Source organism: Ahaetulla prasina, chromosome 2 (genome assembly GCF_028640845.1).
Source record: "Ahaetulla prasina isolate Xishuangbanna chromosome 2, ASM2864084v1, whole genome shotgun sequence".
Classification (NCBI taxonomy): domain Eukaryota; kingdom Metazoa; phylum Chordata; class Lepidosauria; order Squamata; family Colubridae; genus Ahaetulla; species Ahaetulla prasina.
Window position 1 is genome coordinate 136660116 of NC_080540.1, and position 22397 is coordinate 136682512.

Here is a 22397-nt window from a genome sequence, read left to right on the forward strand (position 1 = left end):
TTTTCGCTGGCAGAGTCACCGAGGGGCCAGTCCTTTGCTGTTTTCAGGATGGCTCCACAGGCCAGATCTAAGCATGCCATGGCCGGATCTGGCCCCTGGGCCTTGAGTTTGATACTGGTGTATAGATTAGGCATTACATTCAAGTACTAATCAAGTACTCTCTGGAGCCACCTGTTTTTTCTTTCTTTCAAAGCTGGTTGCTCAGGTTGAAATACTGCCTTTAATCAAAATATGGCAGCTTCTGGGAGACTTGCAGTTTAATTAATTTAACTGATTAAAACTTTACTTATTGAAGATTTAATCTTTTTTTAATAATACAATATGCATCTGAGGTTTTAAAATTTTCTCTAAAGTATCTTTAATACACTGGGAATTCAAATAAATCAGCTGAAACGAAAAAAGAAAAAGACATTTGGGCCTGGTTTCTTTAGAATGTGAAATGCCATGTTGTGTGCTTTTCCCCTCTTGATTTATATAGACGCACACTGTGGAAACGGATCCAGAGTATGGTGACCCCACTTCTGGCCTACATGGTATCTATTTTGGACAGAGATTATAATCTGGATTTGCTGGTCAAACCAAGAACAGAAGATTGTGTGAAAGGCTTGTGGTTATTCATCTTCAATGAACTAAACCTTCTAGACATCCCTTATGTCATGGGTCAGAGCAGGTAAGCTGTGGGAAGCAAGGTGGGGACAAGGTTAAGAAACACATTTATTGATTACAGAGAGAAGTACATTGAATTTGAAGTAAATATGAAAGAATAATGTGGTATATAGCTGTCACCGATGTGCAATTCTGGTTTCAATTTATTTATTTATTTAATCAAATTTTTATACCGCCCTTCTCCCGAAGGATCAGGGCGGTTTACAGCCAAATAAAACAAAACAGACATAATAAATACAGAATAAAATACTATTTAAAAAGCTTATTCAATTTGGCCCAAGTTAAAATCTTTAAAAGAATAAAACCTACTAAAATTAAAACCAAATAAAAACTAAAAACTCTATGCCAGTCCTGCGTGGATGAATAAATATGTCTTCAGCTCGCGGCGAAAGGTTCGAAGGTCCGGAAGTTGGCGAAGTCCTAGGGGAAGTTCATTCCAGAGGGTGGGAGCCCCCACAGAGAAGGCCCTACTCCTGGGGGCACCAGCCAACATTGTTTGGCAGACGGCACCCTGAGGAGTCCCTCTCTGTGGGAGCGCACGGGTCGGTGAGAGGCAACCGGTAGCAGTAGGCAGTCCCGTAAGTAACCCGGTCCTAAGCCATGGAGCGCTTTAAAGGTAGTAACCAGCACCTTGAAGTGCACCTGGAAGACCACAGGTAGCCAGTGCAGCCTGCGCAGGAGTGGTGTCACATGGGAGCCACGAGTGGCTCCCTCTATCACCCGCGCAGCTGCATTCTGAACCAACTGGAGCCTCCGGGTGCTCTTCAAGGGGAGCCCCATGTAGAGAGCATTGCAGTAATCCAAGCGAGAGGTAACAAGAGCATGAGTGACCGTGCATAAGGCATCCCTGTCAAGGAAGGGGCGCAACTGGCGAATCAGGGAAACTTGATAAAAAGCTCTCCTGGATACGGTCGTCAGATGGTCTTCGAAAGACAACCGCCCATCCAGGAGAACGCCCAAGTTGCGCACCCTTTCCACCAGGGCCAGTGACTCGCCCACAACAGTCAGCCGCAACTGCAGCTGACTGTACCGGGGTGCCGGCATCCACAGCCACTCCGTCTTGGAGGGATTGATCTTGAGCCTGTTTCTCCCCATCCAGACCCGTACAGCTTCCAGACACCGGGACAGTACCTTGATAGCTTCGTTGGGGTGGCCTGGAGTGGAAAAGTACAGCTGGGTATCATCAGGGTATCATCTCACCCAGCGGCTTCATATAGATGTTGAACAGGAGAGGCGAGAGAATCGACCCCTGCGGCACCCCACAAGTGAGGCGCCTTGGGGTCGATCTCTGCCCCCCCTGCCAACACCGTCTGCGACCGGTCAGAGAGATAGGAGGAGAACCACCGATAAACGGTGCCTCCCACTCCCAAACTCTCCAACCGGTGCAGCAGGATACCGTGGTCGATGGTATCAAAAGCCGCTGAGAGGTCTAATAGGACCAGGGCAGAGGAATAACCCCTATCCCTGGCCCTCCAGAGATCATCCACCAACGCGACCAAAGCCGTCTCCATACTGTATCCGGGCCGAAAGCCGGACTGGAACGGGTCTAGATAGACAGTTTCATCCAGGTATTGGGGTAATTGACGTGCCACCACACTCTCTATAACCTTCGCCACAAAGCGAAGGTTGGAGACTAGACAATAATTACCTAAAACAGCTGGGTCCAGGGAAGGCTTCTTGAGGAGGGGTCTCACCACTGCCTCTTTCAAGGCAGTAGGGAAGACCCCCTCCAACAACGAAGCGTTAGTAATCCCCCGGAGCCAGCCTCGTGTCACCTCCTGCGTGGCCAGTACCAGCCAGGAGGGGCACGGGTCCACTAAACATGTGGTGGCATTCAACCTCCCCAACAACCTGTCCATGTCCTCAGGAGCCACAGGGTCAAATTCATCCCAAACAATCTCAACAAGACGAGTCTCTGATCTCTCACCTGGATCTACCCAATTTTGATCCAACCCATCCCGAAGCTGAACGATTTTATCGTATAGATAATCACTAAACTCCTCGGCACGTCCCTGTAATGGGTCATCCCGCTCCCCCTGTTGAAGGAGAGAGCGGGTCACCCGAAACAGGGCGGCTGGGCGGTTATCTGCCGACGCAATGAGGGAGGAAACGTAACAACGTTTCGCTTCCCTCAGTGCCACTAGGTAGGTCCTACTATATGACCTAACTAGTGTCCGATCAGCCTCCGAACGGCTGGACCTCCAGACACTCTCTAGGTGTCTTCTCCGGCGTTTCATCTCCCTCAGCTCCTCGGAAAACCAAGGAGCTGGTTGAGACCTGCGCCGGGTCAGAGGCCGCAAAGGCACGACACGGTCCAGAGCCCCAGCCGCGGCTAGTTCTTCAGCCGTGCCGTGAGCCAGATCCTCAGGGAACGGCCCAAGCTCCGTCAGGAACCTCTCCGGGTCCATCAGGCACCTGGGACGGAACCAACGTATTGGTCCCGTCTTCCTGCGGTGTTGAGTGGCGTTCCGAAAGTCCAGACGAAGGAGAGAGTGATCTGATCATTACAAAGGTTCAGTGACTAGATCTCTCAAGTCCAGATCCCTCAACCACTGTCCAGAGATAAAAATCAAATCCAGTGTGCCTCCCCCATTGTGAGTAGGGCCATCAATTACTTGTGTCAGGTCCAAGGCCGTCATGGAGGCCATGAACTCCCGAGCTGTCGTCGATGACGTGCCGGTCGATGGCAAGTTAAAGTCCCCCATGACCATAAGTCTGGGGGTCTCAACCGCCACCCCAGTAAGCACCCCCAGCAGCTCGGGCAAGGCTCTTGTCTGGCAGCAAGGAGCCAGGTACATGACCAACAAGCCCATCTGACCCCTATGCCCCCACTTCACAAAGAGGGATTCACAACCGGCAATCTGAGGTACAGTGGTCTCCTTCGGCTCTAGACTCTCCTTAATAACAACCGCCACCTCCCCCACCCCTACCTTGGGCCCTCGGTTGATGGAATGCTCAGAAACCCGGTGGGCACATTTCAACAAGGGGCACCCCCCCCCCGTGCCCAACCAGGTTTCCGTAACGCCCATAAGGTCCGCGGATCCCCCCCTGTATAAGATCACAAATTAGGGGGGCCTTGTTAACCACAGACCGTGCATTGCACAACATCAACTGAAGGCCCAAGCTCTGAGGGTCTTGGCCACCCAGGGAACGGGAAGAGTCTAAGGGGTCGGGGCGTGCGATCGCCTTCAAACATCGAGCACGCGCCCCCAAAGATCGATACGACCCCTCACTTCCGCCATATCTGCCCCTCCCACTTATTGTGCAAATGGAGCCACCCTCACAACGCAATCCTCCCCCATAATCTTCGAACCTATTAGACAAACGCCGCGAGCGCACGCAGGAACTGCCCCCCCCCCCGACAGGTTACCCCCAACACCCTCCCTCCCCTTAAAAATTCCCTATCTAAAAATCCCCAGAGGCTCTTCCTAGACGCATTCCACCTCTGTGGGTCCCAAGACCCGTCATTGAGGCCGGCCCTCGGTAATGACACAGGCCACTCCTGCGAGGCGGGGGCACTTCGCAGGCGCAAGAGTTCATGTACAGAATATCGCATAGATAAGATAGGAATCGGCGAGAGGTGATACTGTCCCAGGATGGCAGAATATTATTATATGATAGTTCCTCAAATGGATACCCATTATCTGATGACTCTTCAAATGGGGGCTGGCATATGATGACAAAGATGATATAAAGATGGAAAAAAAATAGACAGATAGCATTTATGGCAACTAATCCATAATAAAGTCCTGGTCAAAAGATCTTAAAAAGTCCAGAATATACTGCTAATCCGTCCATGGCCCAGTCCTAAAATCCTTAAAAATGAGGTAGGTGGCGCTTCCATCACCGCCATTGGTGCCCATCGTTGTTTCCGGATAAGTCCCCCGGCAGATCGCAAACCAGTCCCAAGACGTCTTCCACAATAGTCCCAAGGGACCAATCATGGCCAAAGAGTCCCAAAAGGCCATGTAAAGTGCGGATGACATTGCACTATTAGGAGGAAACAAGCCAAAATAGGCCAGGACTCCTCCGACGCCTACCACGCCGCCGCCCTCTGCCAAACTGCTCCAAGGCCAGAACCTCTCCAAGGCAGGCCACTCACTCCAAGAGTCCAGGCCCTGCCCAAAGGCCTGACCACTCCGCAGGACCAGGCCTTTTCCAAGGGCCAAGCCAGGCACCTCTGAGGGGGGCCAGTGAACTGTAAAACGCCGCAGATCCCAACGCGGCAAGGAGCGAGGCTGGAGCATCATGGTAGAGAGTCTCAGGCAGGGAAGACGACAAGAAACCGGAAACAACCCTTCACCCCCACCGCCGCTTGAAACAAGGCAGGGGGGAAGGTCGGAACACTGCGGGAGGAAAGACAAGCGGCCTCATTTCACATCTGAGAAAAGACGAGCTGCGGCCTCACCACGCGCCTTGGAAAATGGCCGCTGTTCGCCGCTCACCCTCGCCCTCCCGGCCTCGTTCTCAGCAGCCGTGAATCCGAGAAGGTCCAAAGACCTCTCCCACGTCTGCCGAGAGGATGACCCAGCAGGCCGGGGGGCGCAAGCAGCTCGGCATGCCGCCAGGACGCCGCCATCCGCAGGAGACCATCCCGTCGCCAGCTCCGATCCTCTAGCGAGCCGCCATCTCGCGCATGCGCAGAGCCTTCTCTCTCTGGTTTCAATTGTTCATTTTTCAATGAGCATAGCTTATTAAAAAAAAAGGTTTATTAAAAGTTTATCCCAGATACCACTACTATTGAACATTACTATTGAACATAGTTAAAAGATAGGGAGGGAAATCTCTCCAGTCACCAACATTTTGATGAAAGAGTGAGGTAAACAAAGAGAGAGTTTCAGTAGAACAAATTGAAACAGATTTATTTTATGCTATGGTATTTTCTTTATTTAATATATAGGAATCTGTGTATTAAATACAGCCACCAATCCATTCAGTATCGGTTTTTAAATTGATCACGTTTTTATATGTACTAAATTAAAATATACCTCAGAATATCTTGCTTGACTTTTTTTACATTAATATATTCAAAATATATTGAAAAAGCATCTGTTCATATGAAATTTACTTTATCTTCCTTAGCTCTCAAATAAAACCAATTCAGGTGCAAAATGACATGGAAGTGTCTACAGGGGCTGGCAATAAAATGCCTTTCAGCTGGAAGATAAAGGATTATTTGGAAGATCTTCGGGTTCAAGCACAACATGTCACTAAGAATGAAGGTGAGAATATCAGGGGGAAGTTAAAAAGAGGTCCCTTTGTTTGAAAAACTTGGGTAAATTTGGCTCAAATTAGCACCTATCATTTGTTTTTGATTTTTTAAACTTTTTATTAGTTTACCAAAATATAAAATAGAAAGGAACATAGAAAAGTAAGAAGAGAAGGAGAGAAAAAGAGGGGATGTAATGTAATGTAATGTAATGTAATGTAATGTGAGAAAAAAAAAAGAAAAACTCTTTAGCACAGTGGAAGGTAGCATTACAACCACAGCTTTTTGCTTTTACACAACAATATGTACAACCCATTTCTGTAACAATAAGCCTGTCTAGTTTACAAAAACAGAATCAAAGTTTCATTTTCTTTTTCCTGTTGCAAACACAAAATCCGGAAGCAGTTTCAAAATAGAGACAAATTACCGTATTCTTCAGAGTATCTGGAGCTCTGGAATATAAGACACACATTAGTTTTCAGGGAGGAAAACAAACAAAAAAATCTGCCACTGATTACCAGCATCCATCAGTATTAATCTGGCTAGCGTCCTTGCAGCAAACAGCCTGATCAGTTTCAGCACGTTATCACACCCTGATTCAGCACAAGCAGCTGATTGGCGGTTGGATTGGTCTTCCGGAATACCACCAATCAGCTGTTCCAGGCTGCGGGGATCGCACCAGCCCAGTGGTGAAATTCAAATTTTTTTTTACTACTGGTTCTGTGGGCGTGGTGTGTCTTGGTGGGCATGGCAGGGGAAGGATACCGCAAAATCCCCATTCCCTCCCCACTCCTGGGGAAAGAATATTGCAAAAACTTCATTCCCACACCACTCTGAGACCAGCCAGAGGTGGTATTTGCTGGTTGTCCGAACTACTCAAAATTTCCGCTACCGGTTCTCCAGAACCTGTCAGAACCTGCTGGACTTCACCCGTGCTACAGCCTATTGCTGCCTCCGCGCATCACGTTTTTAGCCTCTGCTTGCTCCATTTCAGACCAGTTCCAGGCTGCCGGGATCGCCACAGCACATTACCGCCAATCGCCACCTCCACGCATCGCATTTTCGGCCTCATTGCATCACATTTTTGGCCAGTTGCAGGCAGCGGGGATTGCTGCTGCCACTGACCCCTGCCGCCTGAAACTGGCCAAAAATGGGACATTCAGAGGCCAAAAACGATGTGTGCGGAGGCCAAAATGTGACGCGTGGAGGCTGAAAACGCAGTGGGCTGAGGCGGTGATTGGCTGTGTTGTGGCGATCCCTGCAGTCTGAAACGGGTCTAAAATGGAGTATTCGGAGGCCAAAAACACAATGCGCAGAAGCCAAAAACGGCTGAAGGATGGGGGCCAACAGGTGGGCGGGGCTTTGGCAACATTCGGTGTATAAGATGCACAGAGGTTTTCACCCACTTTAGGGGAGGAAAGTGCGTCTTATACTCTGAAAAGTATGGTAAAAATAATCTCTTATTTGGATAAAAGAATCAATTTTAATCATCTCAGTTTCTCTTTGCTGAGGGGGATTATACACATTCTCATACTTTCAAAACTAGTCCATAATATTTTACAAACTTTGGAATATTATTCCGCATTACTTTAAGAACTGGCAGACATACTCATTTTATACATACAAAAGTAATTTAGAGCTTTCTATCAGTACATATATATATATATATTTTAAATCCATCTTAATTAAATAGCACCTATCATTTGTAAACTCCTCAAAGTCACAAAGTCACATAATAAAAATTTGATAAATTAAGTAAAACACAAAATGAAGAAAATTGTATTTTTCATACTGAATTTGTTTTATGTGTTAAAGAGGACTGGTTGACTTTATTTCTGGAGGAGATGCAAAACCATTTAAATCCCATTTTGTTTTCCAGCCCATGGAGAGAAGTTTCTAGACATCTTTCAGCAGACACCACTGGGGCGACACATTGCTTGCTACTCAGAGGAAGAGAAGGACGTCTTTTTTCATTATTACATCAGAGACTTTATTCTCCTGGCAATGGGTGTGACTTCAGAGAGGGAGCTAAATGTGCGTATTTCAATCCTAGATGGCTAGATATGAGAGTCAAAAGCTTGTTTCATGATCCCCCAAAACTGTATGCTGTAATATGTGCCAGTCAGTGGGTAGACTTGGCACTTAATTCCTGCTTTATGACATGCAGATAAGTGTTTCCCATATATTGGAAAGTCTACTTAAATCAGGGGTAGACAACCTTTTTATACCTACCGCCCACTTTTGTATCTCTGTTACTAGTAACATTTTCTAACTGCCCACTGGTTCGTGCTCACTTTCACAAATCTAATTGCGTATTGACCAGTGCAACCACAAACAAAAGAGCCTGCGCTGTGCATTGTCGTCTGCACATGCCTCTCGTGCATCATGGATTGGGTTGGGGGGGGCGGGCTGGCTACCAGCTCTGCTTGTCTGTTACAGCTGGGTGGTGTGGGGGGAGATGCGCGAGCTATTCTGGGACGAGGCTCTTTTGTTTGCGGTCACATGATAGCGCCATTTAGTTTCACTTACATAACGTGAACTAAACTTATGCGCGGGCGATACAAATAGTATATTTTCAGAAATTTAAATTGTCACCGGGAATTTTATGAAAACCTGATGAAAATGTTTTTAAATAATGCTATGAAAATTTTTTAAAAAGTCAATTAAATTAAAAAGAAAGAAAGTGCTTCAGTATCGCCCTAATGGGCGGTAGGGACCAGGTTTACTACTGACTTAAATTCTCATGACTCATCAGGAGATTGTGAAGAGAATCGCCTTCAAATATGCTGCTGTATATTTTCAGATGCTGCAAGTGGCCCTCTTGTCCTGTGTTGAAGAAATGAAGGCCACCTCTTCTGGTGCAGAAGCAAGAGTGCCCTCCCTTCCTTGGGTCCACCTTGCTTATCATCAGTTTAGGAGTCGTCTGCAGAACCTTTCCCGCATTCTTGCTGTGTACCCTGAAGTGCTTCATACCCTTGAGCAAAGAGCAAACAAAGGAAGCTGCATGTTGCAAAGCCAAATGGTAGGTGTAACATTTAACTTTAATAGAAAAACATGACACCTGGGCGTAGGGGGAACTGGGATTCTCTCTATATTCTTAGCCAGGAGAAATTAATCTGTCTGCAAAGCAGGAGTTCCAGGCATATCTTCAAAATGCTTTTTACCGGCTATGCTCCTAATGCTTGTATTTGCTTTGTAATGAGAATACATGGAGGATCTCCCAAGCAGGATCAAATAATAGCAATAGTAATAACACTTAAACTTAAATACCGTTTCACAGTGCTTTACAGCCCTCTCTAAGTAGTTTACAGAGTCAGCCTATGGCCCCCAACAAACTGGGTCCTCATTTTACCCATCATGGAAGGCTGAGTCAACCTTGAGCCTGGTGAGAGTTGGAACTGCCAAGTTACAGGCAGCCAGCAGTCAGCAGAAATAGCCTGCAGTACTGAATTCTAAACACTGTGCCATCATGTCTCTTAATAGAATTGCTTTCCCCTGTGCCTGAAGAGAAATTTTTTTTATCAGTGTGTGCTACGTGCTATAACATATGCCAGTAAAACGTGGACACTAACCTTACAATTGATACAAAAGCTACGAGTGGCACAAAGAGCCATGGAAAGGTACATGCTCGGCATTATAAGATAGGATTATAATGCTCAGTATTATAAGACTGCACATGGATTAGAGAATTAATGAAAGTGTATCATCAAGAAAGTAAAAGAATTGAAGTGGAAATGGGCTGGTCACATAGCAAGAGGAGCTGATGGCAGGTGGACCAAGGCAGTCATAGAATGGATCCCACTTGATAAAAAGTGTCGACAAAAGAGATCTAAAACAAGATGGATTAATGGCATCAGCAAGTATAGCAGGCCTAAATGGCAAAAGAAAGCTCAGAACCGTATTAGTTGGAAACATGCAGAAGAGGCCTTCATCATGCAGTTAGATAAACAATGGCTAAAATATGATGATGATGATGATGATGATGATGATGGGATAGATAAAATATTTACTCTCCCATAAATAAAATAGAAATCTGAATAAGATGTAGGTAATTAATTTCAAAATATTGTGATAAAATTACAAAAGTTTTCCATTAAACAAAGTAGGCTGAAAACCAGAAGTGCAAAGTTGAAAAGAAAAGAAAAATAGGGATTTTAAAAGGAAGACAGTAGAAATATAAGTCAAAATCAAAAAGCCAAACAGAAATCAAAGGATGTAAAACAGAGGCCATTAAAACTGGTGGATGGGACAGACAGGAAAAAAGCCACCTGTAATCACTAATGATATTACAGAAGGGAACCTCAGGTAGTCCTCATTTAGTGACTGCTATTGGGACTGGCAATTTAGTTATTGAGCAAAGTGCTTGCAAAACTGTCTTTAAATCATGGCTGTGATTATATCTTACTGCAGCTTTCCTTTGCTGTACAGACCTGCAAAGATTGTGAATGGCAAGGATTGATAATAAAATTACTTTTCCATGACCATCATAATTGTGAATAGTAGCTAAACAAGGCAGTTGCTAAATGAGAACTCCTTGTATTTATTTAGGGAACCATTTATTTATTTGATTTTTATACCACTATATTAGTCAGATTATTTAACAAAGTACAAAGCCATAAACACAAGGCACAACGATTGAGTGAGGGCATCAAAACCCAAGGTAGTTTTCTTATTCTACTTTACCAAAAGTTGCCTAGATTCAATAATGTAATTCTCAGTGAAAGATGAAGTGTTATGTTCTTGCATCACACGGGTCTGGTAAGAGGCTTCTTTATGCCTGTTTGCCATAGGTGCTAGATGTGTTCGCTGCGCTGGCCTGTACTGAAATGTTATCCGTGGCAGTCCTGAAATGGAAAACTCGTGCATGGCTCCAGCAGGTGAAAGACCTTCAAATGCCCATTGAACTTGTGTGCGCAGCAAACTGCAGCCAAGGCAGTGGAAGCCAATGCAGCCAAATGCTCCAAGAGGTCAAGTAAGTAAAAAGTTCAGGGTTGTAGAAATGTTAATTTGTGTCTACTTTCTGTTGTGGTAAAGATCATTTTACGGTTGCTTTTTTCTGTTGTCAATACGTTGCTGGTTTTTTTTCCGGCCAACTTCATAAGTTGACTTCTTATGGTAATTGGCACACTCTAAACATCTTTAGTTCCTGTGATCTAAACCCTAACAGGTTGGATCAGAATTTGCAAAGTGACAAGCATATTGAGAGCTACATGGAATGCTATGTTTAACAGTCGTGATTTTTTTTGAAGCTAGATTGGTTCAAGAGAATCAATGTGTACTTTAAGCTTTCTTTTTGGCAGGAGACTTCTGCAGAACATTTGTTCCTCTGTCCTGCTGCACTTCATCCCGTCTTAACCCCAGTTTCAAGATGATCTGGGTCAATTGTTAATTCCCAAATTAATCACTTGCAGTGGTTAATTGCATGTGAACCTATGTGAGTTCATAGGTTTATCTGCTTTTGTAAAAGGCAGTGCTGATCTTTTTGTTATACAGTCCATTGTTTTTCAGTTTCGCTTTTTGATAGTATGCTTTTTTTTCTTTAATAAACTAGGCTTTTTTTTTTCCAATAGGAGCCAATGGAATAGAATTTTCTCAATGTCCCTTTTTGTGGAGCATGTGCTGCTTGGAGTAGAAATGCTGATTCCAGAACTGAAGGACCTGGTGAAGAAATATATCATGCAACTTAAAAATGTAAGAATGGTAGTCTCACCTGATTGGAAATATCACTTTAAGCATCCGTTTATTTAGGTGGTTTTCAGCAATATAAGCACTCTATTAATTAAAAAATCATTTTCTGACCAATCATGCATTAATGACCAAATTTCTTATGCCTGGCAACAAAAGCCTTCATGTGAAACTGATTAAGGTCTGGTCAGTTTCAAGCAGCAGAGTCATCTGATGAAAGGATTCCAATCAACTTAAGACCTGGGCTTGTTAACTATGGTTAGCACTTTTTAAGGAAAACTTTGGAGAAAAACAACTCAGCAAGAGATACCTTGTTTAGGTAACCTCTGCTCTGCGAGGAAGCAAAAAAGGGAAAATGAACAAAATAATGGGTCAGGCACAGGACCCTGTATGAGAGAACTTTATCTAAAAAAGATGGCAGCAATCCGTGCTCTTTACAGTGTCTTTTCCATTTCTTTCTTTCGTATGTTGTCTTAGTGACCATTTTATTTCCAACTTAAGGGCTGAACTGTGGTTGCTAAATGAGGAAAGGGTGTATAGACGTCACTGCTTAAATATTTAGGTCATGGGTGTCAAACTCGATTACGTCATGTATCGTGATGTATCATGACATTTTTTTGCCTTTGCGGAACTAGGACGGGCGTGCCCTGAGCATGACACATCCAGTTTGACTCGCCTGGTTTAGGTTAATTACTGTGTCAACCTCAGAAGCTCTTTGTTCAATTGTAGGGAATAGAAGCTACACTTGATGTCCCCTCCTCCCTTTTTTTTTGTGAGTTGTTGCTTCCATTTTCTCCTCTTCTTGCGATCCTTATTTGCTGAGTTTACTTTTTTTTTTAAATTTGCATTTATATCTCGCCCTTCTCCGAAGACTCAGGGCGGCTTACACTATGTCAAGCAATAGTCTTCATCCATTTGTATATTATATACAAAGTCAACTTATTGCCCCCAACAATCTGGGTCCTCATTTTACCTACCTTATAAAGGATGGAAGGCTGAGTCAACCTTGGGCCTGGTGGGACTTGAACCTGCAGTAATTGCAAGCAGCTGTTGTTAATAACAGACTGTCTTAGCAGTCTGAGCCACACAGAGCCCTACTATAAAGTTCCATAAAGAACTTCCATAAAGTTTTGCGTATTTCCAACTGGGTTGACTTCATTATGTGTTTCATTTCACTCAGTCATAATATTTCTCATTTATAATTTCAGAGTTAAATATATTCTGATCAGGGTGTCTATGGTTCAAACTAAGGAATGTGACATTTGTTTTGGAGGAAAAATAAGTGGAGTTTTGAGATTGGATCATACGGTGGAATTTTGAGACCTATATTTCGGACACTATTGTATTTTATGAGTTTGGCCCATCATAAAACACCCATTTATGAAATGGCAAACTGATTCCTTATCACCTCTGCATATCCAAAAAAGCATTAGAGTGTTATCATCCAATATTTCATTTTCTCAGAATACCTTTAAAGTCTCCTTAGAAATAAAGATGAGTACTGAGACTGATGCTTTACAGTGTGTGTTAGCTTTCCATTAACTCTTAAAATTAAAACAATGCTTTTATTATTTTTATAAAAATATTTGCATAAGCAACAGACAAATGTAATGTAAAACTAAAGAAAAGAAAAGAAAAACTGCAAAGAGCAAAACAGAAAAAAAATTTAAAGACATAATCAGAAAAAAAGTGACTTCTGGCCTTTTTTCCAACATTAGAAACACTTCATTATTCCTCTTCCCTCTTTGATATTGCAAAAATCCCTTCAGTCCTTATTTAATATTTTTCAATCATCATACCCATAAATATATAATATAATATTTTTTGTTGTTGTTGTTGTTTACATTTATATCCCGCCCTTCTCCGAAGACTCAGGGCGGCTTACAATGTATAGGGCAATATAATATAATATAATATAATGTAATGTAATGTAATGTAATGTAATGTAATGTAATATAATATAATATAATATAATATAATATAATATAATATAATATAATATAATATAATATAATATAATATAATATAATATAATATAATATAATATAATATAATAACAGAGTTGGAATGGACCTTGGAGGTCTTCTAGTCCAACCCCCTGCCGAGGCAGGAAACCCTACATCATTTCAGACAAATGGCTATCCAACATTTTCTTAAAAATTTCCATTTGTTGGAACATTCACAACTTCTAGTTTGGTCTTTTTTCCATTTTCAGCAAAAAGTCCACAAAAGTTTTCCAGTCTTTTATAAAAGTAATTGTTTTGTCTCTAACCAAATGGGTCAGTTTTGCTATTTCTGACAATTCTGCCCTCTTCTCAATCTATTCCAATCTGTTGTGGGTGTTTTGATATTCCCCCACTGTGGATGATACCGTAATCTTGCTGCAGTTTCCATATGTAAAATCACCCGTTAGTCTTTTCTAATTGTCTTATCAATAAATCCAAGTAAAAAGAGATCTATTTTTTCAGTATTAATCTTTAAAATTCAATCATTGTATGTATTTATATCCAAAATTTTCTAGCTTTTTCACAAGTCCAGAAGGCATAGTAAAATGTACCTTCATATTTTTCACATTCCCAATATTGGTTTGACGTGCCTTCATACTGCTTTTGATAATTTATCTGGTGCCGTATAGCAATGATACATCATTTTATACAAATTTTCTCTTAAATGTTAACACTGCATTCTCTCCCATTTATCCATCTCTATACAGTACTTAACTTGTTCCTCTTCTGTTTCATAATTTAACAGAAGTTTTTATATGTTTGCAGTCATACGTTAATCGTTTCTACATAACTCATTTTCAAATTTCATGTTGTTCAATACTAGCTAGCTTTTATCTATGTTAGATGATTCTCTTGCATATTATAATAATATATAAAAACAATTGTCTATGTCCCTCTGTAGTCAATTGTTCTCTTGGTTTTATCTTGAATTCTCCAAGTTCCTATATATTAATAGATCTTGATACTTAACCATTTCTTCTGTTTTGTAAAATGTTTCCTGCACTGAGACCAATAAAGGTTTTTTCAGGCACAACCTGGGCTTGTATTTATTCCATATTTTTAATACGGCATTTTTCACATAATGATTTTTATAATCTACATTTACTTTAACTTAAAGTAAAAGCTTAAAAGCCATGCCAATCGAACCTCTGTTACTCTGTTATGTTACTCTAATTCTAACAATCTTTTATTTTTCAACGATACCACTTTTTCATCTAAACCAAACAACAGGCTGCAAAATTTAAAATCAATAATTGTAATCCTTCTCTTTCCTTTGGATCTTGAAGAATTTTATATGTAGCCCTTTGGTTTATTTTATTCAGCCATTTAAATCTAGATGCATCTTCTTTATCATTGCTTAAAAGGTAAATCATTTTTCAGAACAGATATTGTTAGAAATATAAGCATCATTCTAGGTAATAATATATTTATCTTTACATCAAAACTTCTTCCAAACAATGATAATTGTAACTTTTCTCATTTTTAACAAGACTTTCTTAATTTCATTTCACATCTTAACATAATTATTTTGAAATAATGTACAATTCACAAGTCATTTTAATATGCAGATATTTTGCTTTTTTCTCAATTTGAACATGGTTTTTGCAATCATTTCTTTTTGATCTTCCATCCTCGTGTTTTTCCCCCCTCCTTATTAATTTAAAATTAAAACAGTGTTTTTAAAAGGTTTGATATTTAAGCATTTTAAATATTTTTTAAAATGGTAAATGAGAGAACAGATTTTGGAAATTGTAATGATGGCATTTTTCTCCCCACTCTCCTCTCCCAGTGTTTTCAATGGGATTCTGACATCAAAACAAAGAGAACATTCACTGCAGTGATGAGAATACTATGTCAGTGCAAGGAAGAAGCCAGTCAATCATTTTGCAGGTAATACTTTAGGAATGGAATGATCTGTATTGTAAGGAAGTCTTCAAAAATATCACAAGGGTTTTCTTTTCTGTTGGAACTCAACCTGGCATTTAACAAAAAGGTGAAGACCTATAGAACTCAACTTGGCTCCCAAGACAACTTCGTAGGTAGAAGTAGCATAGGTAAGAGCCCTTATGAATGACTGTCCCCTTTCTGCTCTTATAGATTTGTGTTTTCATCTTCTATGCTATCTCCTCCTTCCCCATGCTGGTGGAAAAAGAGCAATGGAAGAAATTCTTATACAAGGTTACAGACATAAGTTCAAAATATGCACCAATATCATCAAGGTGTTAGTCCTTTTTCTCGATGCTTATTATCTCACTGTCACATAACACAGAAATCTGAATAAAATTAAAGAAGAACGGATTTTTTTTCCAAACTAATTTAAACAATCAGACTATAATACAGTGGACTTGCATACAATGGGAGCATTTACAAATTGTTCATATGTGAATAGTAGAGAAAAAGGCCACCTAATTTTGAAATAAAATTCTTGCCTAGAAAGTAAATCTAAGTCAATTGGTAACAATAAAGATTATAGGGAATCACTAGCAAAAGAGACAGAACTTCAAATTATTTTAACTTTTGATGTATTGAGTAAAACTATGCCTGCTGATTCTCAGGGCTAGATATCAGGATTCAGGAGAAACGTCTCTTCTGAATGTGGTCACATGCTTCTTAAAATCAGGTTTATAGTTTGGGGTTCTTAAACAGCCATGAATCATAAGTGACAACAAGGACTTATTTTAAAACTTTGCCTATAAATCAGTTGCATCATTATGTGGAGGGAAAAAATCAATTTATGGTGATTCATATGTTAGTAACTTCAAAATCAAATTGTTACAGTGTGCTTTGTCTGTTGCTTTCCTTAAAGATGGTCCAGAAATGGTAACCAAATCACAACGTAGCAGAACCTCCCAAAGGTCTGGCATATAACCTCCATGCTGAAATAATTTTTCTAGTTGTTGGTGGCTTTGTGGTTCCAATGCAAGGGGATCACAATGATCTTGGTTTATGACAAATTTAGTTGAGGATTGCTTACTCTGACAGTTTCAGGTCACTACTGAAAACACTGTTTTTGAGTTTTTGCATAGATTCATTAAGACAGCTGTGATTAACTCTATTTTTCCTATGAGTGAAGTTGTACGGAGAAGAAGGCACTGGCACTGAGGTTAAAGCAAATCCCTCCTTTTGAAGTGAGGGCTTAAAGCAAACTTACTTGGCAAGGCATTTTAATTGTAATTTTCCTGCTTTTATTGTATTTCTGGAAGTAGCAGGAACGGGCAGCATACAAATACTAAAGTAAAAACAAATGTGAAGGATAGAACAGTGCTTATCTATGGTGCTATTTCATTATGATCACTGTAATTAAGTACATATTGCTATTTACATGTTTCCCTCTTGATTTCACAGGTTTGGTTTAAACGCATGCCCAATATGTTTGGGCGATCCTAGAGATCCAGTAAACCTTCCTTGTGATCACGTATATTGTTATGGTTGTATCAAACAGTGGCTGGTGCCAGGACAGATGAGCTGTCCATTTTGCTTGGTCGAACTACCAGATGATTACAATCTCACAGTGTCTGAGGAGTACAGGTGAGCCTTGTTCTTCTCATCCAGCAGATAAGTTTTTCTGAGGACTTTCAATTGCTGCATTGGCTCTACTTTTCTTGGTAGTTTACTAAATAAATAATAACTTATCATTTTCTCCACAGCATTGCCATAAAGAAAAATGCCGAGTTCCGTAAATTATGCAACAATTTTTTCATAGACCTGGTTTCTACAATGTGTTTCAAAGGCAATAACCCTCCAGAGAAATCAGTGATTGTAGAGCTGTTGAATCTGATGTTTGTCCACAAGTCAGTTTTGAAAGGTAGGATCATAACATCTGTTGAGATTGCTGTAACCTAAAGGGAAGGATTGTACTGTTTCTCCAGACTGATTTGCATTATATCCTTAGGCCCTGGAAGCTTATATACCAAATCTTTGTCCCCCTTTGATGATGTGGTGGATAAAACTCCTGTAATCCGTTCTGCGGTGTTAAAATTGCTTCTGAAATACAGGTAAGATTTTCAACTGGGCTGCATACATTGGGGTAGAATATTCTACTTCAGAGAGAGCATCTCTGCTACACAAACTATTTTCATTATAGGTGTCATTACGGTTCAGATATCGCTTTTTAAAACTTACCGTAATTGATTCTTCTCCCCGCTCCATGTTGTACAACTGCAGAAATGCATCCTTATGACTCTTTTATTTTGTGAATATTATTAAAGATAATTTTAACAATCCCTACATTATTTGTGGATAAATGGAGCTTTCTCTTTTCATAGCTTCAGCGATGTGAAAGACTCTGTACAAGGGTATTTATCACAAGTGGAAACAAATCACATCATAGACAAGGAAGATAAAATAGAGCTGTACATGCTATTCATCAGTTGCTTTGAGGTAATTGTCTTTTTTCAGATTTCTTTTAGAGGGAAACATGAGACAACAGGTTGATGAGGAAGAGTATTATATTTGCATGAAAAAAGTGTTGCTGTCCTTAAAGGAAAAGGAAAAGGAAAGAGGGGGGGAGGGGGGGAGAAAGGTTCCTAAAGAATTTGTAGTAGTCCTATTTCTGCTATGTTTTATGGCTCTGGTACACTTTTGGTTTTCTTAAAAAAAATTCGTACATTGTTTTTAGGTCAAACTCAAAAGACATGAGTAAGATGCTGTTACGGTATTGTATCAGAATCTGCTATATTGTAGTCAACTTGGGTTCTTAATTGACTTTTACAAAGAAAGTCAATTGGAAATGACTGAAAATTTAAAAAGCAAAAGGAATTAATGTCTTTAGTCATTCCTTCTCATTTTCCAATTTAGTTTTACATTTACTAAACTGTCAGTTAATCTAGGACTGTAAAAGCAGCTTTTCATAGACCATGTCGTGCCAACTTGTATTAATATCAGCTTAAATAATGTTGTAGATCATTGCAAATGCACATACTTTTTTAATTTTACTGGATATTGTCAACCATGTCCCTGATTTTAACAAGCAAAATGATATATGTATGTACTTACTGTATGTATCTTAGTTCTTAATACTAGATCTCCCTGTAGCCCTTCTTTTTCCGAATGTTTTACTTTCATCTGGAATTATCACTTAAGAAATCTTTAAATTAAGGCCATTCCAGTTCTGACTGCACACAAAGTTTTCCCCATAAACTTTGGTTATAAGTGCAGAAATCTTGATTGTATGTAACTCAAAAGTATAAAGCTTGGGGCATGCTTGGGCAGATTGGAGTTGGTAAATCTAGTAGATCTAAAACCTACCCATTCCCCTAAGGCACCTACAAAGCCAAGGGACAATGCTCACTTTTAAGCTGGAATACTAGTTTCCCCTCCATCTACTTAATATGAGGACAATTGAACTTTGGGGTTCACTATTCTATTGCTAAAGAGTACACCTAATTCTTTATTTTGTTGAAAATATTCCATATTCTTTGAATATGCCATCCCTGAGGAGCTGAGTAAATTCAGCTCTTAAATTTGCTGAATAAACTTCAGCTCCTGAGTTTATCATTTAAACTGTCTAAATTCCCAATCCAGCATTTTCTTTTATATATACTTTTTATATTTTTTTCATACAGAAGAGTTAAAAATGGCTTCATCTGGAAGCTTTAACTAGTATAAAATGATGTGGAAAATAATTGGAAAAGAACAAATTGCAAAATACTCTCTTATTTTCAGGATTCATTGTGTGAGAAAACAGGAAATTGTCCTAAAGAGAGCAAAATATATTGCTTAGCAAAGGATGGAAATTTTCTGGAAAATTATTTTCATCAATACAACAGGAGCCATCCAGCTTCCCCAAAAATTACCATTGAGTATTTGCAGGGAATTGCCAACCTCCGTTTATGCATGGATAGAGCTGCAGAGGTGATCTTTGAACTTCATGAAACTTCAGGCAAGTGGATTATGGTAGCCACATGGAAATGCTAACTTCCCCAGGGAACTCTCATAAGCAAGTTTTAATTCTGTGGGGGTGAGGGTGGGATGAAAAAAACACACCCCTATTTTTGTAGCTGCTTACACTATCATGAGAAGATACCTTTTTCTTGTAAATACAAAGAATTTGGAAGACAAATTCTCTTTGCAAGGTAAGTTCACCATCTTCTTAAAACTGCTGTAGCATGGTTGGGAATTAAATACCAACTTCTCCTCTTTCTGCAGCCAGTAGTGAAGAAAAAGAAAAGCAAATCCACTTGGAAAAAGTGAGGCAGTTCTTCCGTCATACTCAAAATAACTGGCATAACATTTACCTTGTGCGAAAGCTTACTAGCCTGTATGGGTTGGAATTCACACAGAAGCTTTTGAATAACCACCGGTATCACTGGGTATTTCCATCAGAAATAATTGAAAAGCAACAGGTAATTCTGATCTGTTACCAACTTAAAATTTTTTTCTGGAATAACAATAGCTTCACAGTGCTTTACAACCCTCTCTAAGTGGTTTACAGAGCCAGCATATTGCCCCCAACAATCTAGGTCCTCATTTTACCAATCTTGGAAGGATGGAAGGCTGAGTCAACTTCGAGCCGGTCAGGATCAAACTCCTGGCAGTGATATGCAGAGGTGTAATACTACATCAGGGGTAGTCAACCTTTTTATACCTACCGCCCACATTTGTATCTCTGTTAGTAATAAAAAGTTCTAACCGCCCACCGTTTCCATAGTAATGCGCCATGTATTGTCATCTGTGCATGCCTCTTGCGCATCGTGGATTGGGTTTGGGGGGGATGCCAGCTATCAGCTGTGCTTATCTGTTACAGCTGGGTGGTGTGGGGGGAGATGCGCGAGCTATTCTGGGACAAGGCTCTTTTGTTTGTGGTCGCACTATAGCACCATTTATTTATTTTCACTTACGTAATGTGAACTAAACCTATTTCAGAAATTTAAATTGTCACGGGGAATTTTATGAAAACCTAATGAAAATGTTTTTAAATAATACTATGATTTTTTTTTAAAAGTCAATTAAATAAAAAAAAAAGGAAAGTGCTTCAGTATCGGACAAAACCCCTACCGCCCACCATGAAAGCTGGAATGCGCACTAGTGGGCGGTAGGGATCAGATTGACTACCTCTGTACTACCGCGCCACCATGGCTTTTCCAAAGACAGCTTTGAACAGGAAGGGATAAATGAATGGTTGTCGGAAGGAATTTTTTGAAAGGATCTTTGTGTGCCTTTCCCTGATTAGATTATCTTGCTGTGAGATACCAGTGTTAAAATAGAATAGCTGGAGAGGCAGCTATCTAAGATTAAACTGTCAGGCAGTTCTGAATGACCAATGGATTCATGTGCCTGTTTACGGATGACATAAAGTTTTAACTTTCAGAAGCTTCTAATTGCCCAACTTTCTAAAGAAAGTCTGAAAATCCCATTGACTATGGTAGGGACAAATTAAATGAATGAGTGAATTAGTACATACAATATGCCTTTAAGAAGTTTGTTTATGTTGTGGTTTGTGGCCTCAGGCATTCCAACCTGGTCGCATTGATCGTTTCCTGGTTTGTGGCGAGGACTACAAAGCCATACGCAATAGTGTGGAGGAAGCACTGATAACATGCGAGACAGAAGTCATTGCAGCAGCCCTGAAGGTAACATCTTCCTTTCTGAGCACCTTAGCTCTTCTTGGTCAGCAGGAAGGGGGACTTCTTTCATTTGGTAATAAGCACAGAGTACAAAAGGATTCAAAGGATCCATTCATTTCTGTTTCTTATTAGCTAAGCTGGACAAAAAAGAGAGATTTTTATTGATACTTTTTTAAAGAGCCAAATGGTGTTCCGCTATTTTTTCTTCAGTTTTTCTAGACAATGTTAGATACCCAGTTTGGAATTTTGGAAGGAAGTTTTACTGTAATTGTTTACAATGAAAAACTATTCTTCCATCAGAAATAGCTCATAGCCTGTTTGAGCCAGTGAGCCCCATAATTCTCATGGCAGCCATGGGGAAATTTACTCATCCCCAATCTTTCTTACCCCTCAGATCCTCTCTGTCACTCAAGATTACTATTTCTGTTTTTTTTGGGGGGGGGGGAATTCCCCCCCTCCAACAAAGCACTATACTGTAATCATTCCCTAATTTTATTTTCTGGGACCTGGAGGCATTTCTTCACACAAAGTTGAAGCTCATGTTGGCACTTTCCATAACTGCTTTAATTAATAAAATCTGGGGAGAAACACAGAGAAAGATATACATAGGATCTGAGCTTTAATCCACTTTGGTCTTATCAGGATTATTGATTCTAATTAACCTGGCATCAGTGATTTATTTTCTTGAGTCTTTTTGTAGAATGCTTTGTATATTGTGTTTGATTGGTGTGGAAGACAGATCTGTTTACAAGGAGAAACTCAAAAAATAATCCAGTCCAAATTACTTGCGCTAGTTGGTGGAATAAATTTGACTGCCAGATTGGAATAGAGATTTGTATGCAAATCTGTGCCATTCCCTTGACTGGTTTTGCCTTTACATAATTGGTGAGAAACCTTTTACAAAAACAGCTTGATTTAGTTACGTGTAGATCGGTCTAGGAAGATTTCAACTACTATGATTTAATACCTCTTTGGAGTTTGGAGCGTAAGGCTGTGGTGTTGTTACTTCAGGTTTTATTCTGTGCTCTTAATCATTCTGTTACCAGCCAAAGATGGAAACTCTACTCCTGATTATTTTACTTTTAATAGTTTTGGTTATTTGTATCCTTCTCTTCAGGCATGTAAGGGCTCCAAGTCTGCACTGCCAGTTCATTTTCTTTTGACTATCTTCAGAGAGCTCACATCACTGTATGGATGCAGAGACCCAAATGGTCACCCTAAGCAGAAGGTGAATTAGTTTTCATTGTGATCTGCAAATAATGGTTA

At 40.5% G+C, this 22397-nt stretch overlaps 1 protein-coding gene across 3 annotated transcripts in view; it reads left to right on the forward strand.

The window, feature by feature from the left end:
* RNF213 (ring finger protein 213) overlaps positions 1-22397 on the forward strand; it is a 129148-nt gene that overhangs the window by 81991 nt on the left and 24760 nt on the right. For all 3 annotated transcript variants that reach the window (XM_058170850.1, XM_058170851.1, XM_058170852.1), the window contains 15 exons: positions 479-670; positions 5749-5888; positions 7755-7909; positions 8679-8897; positions 10666-10847; positions 11446-11566; positions 15356-15456; positions 16912-17094; positions 17214-17371; positions 17459-17561; positions 17832-17946; positions 19231-19451; positions 19718-19910; positions 21015-21137; positions 22249-22359. In XM_058170850.1, coding sequence (XP_058026833.1) covers positions 479-670; positions 5749-5888; positions 7755-7909; positions 8679-8897; positions 10666-10847; positions 11446-11566; positions 15356-15456; positions 16912-17094; positions 17214-17371; positions 17459-17561; positions 17832-17946; positions 19231-19451; positions 19718-19910; positions 21015-21137; positions 22249-22359 — 2317 coding nt within the window. The remainder of the gene's footprint in view (positions 1-478; positions 671-5748; positions 5889-7754; positions 7910-8678; positions 8898-10665; positions 10848-11445; positions 11567-15355; positions 15457-16911; positions 17095-17213; positions 17372-17458; positions 17562-17831; positions 17947-19230; positions 19452-19717; positions 19911-21014; positions 21138-22248; positions 22360-22397) is intronic.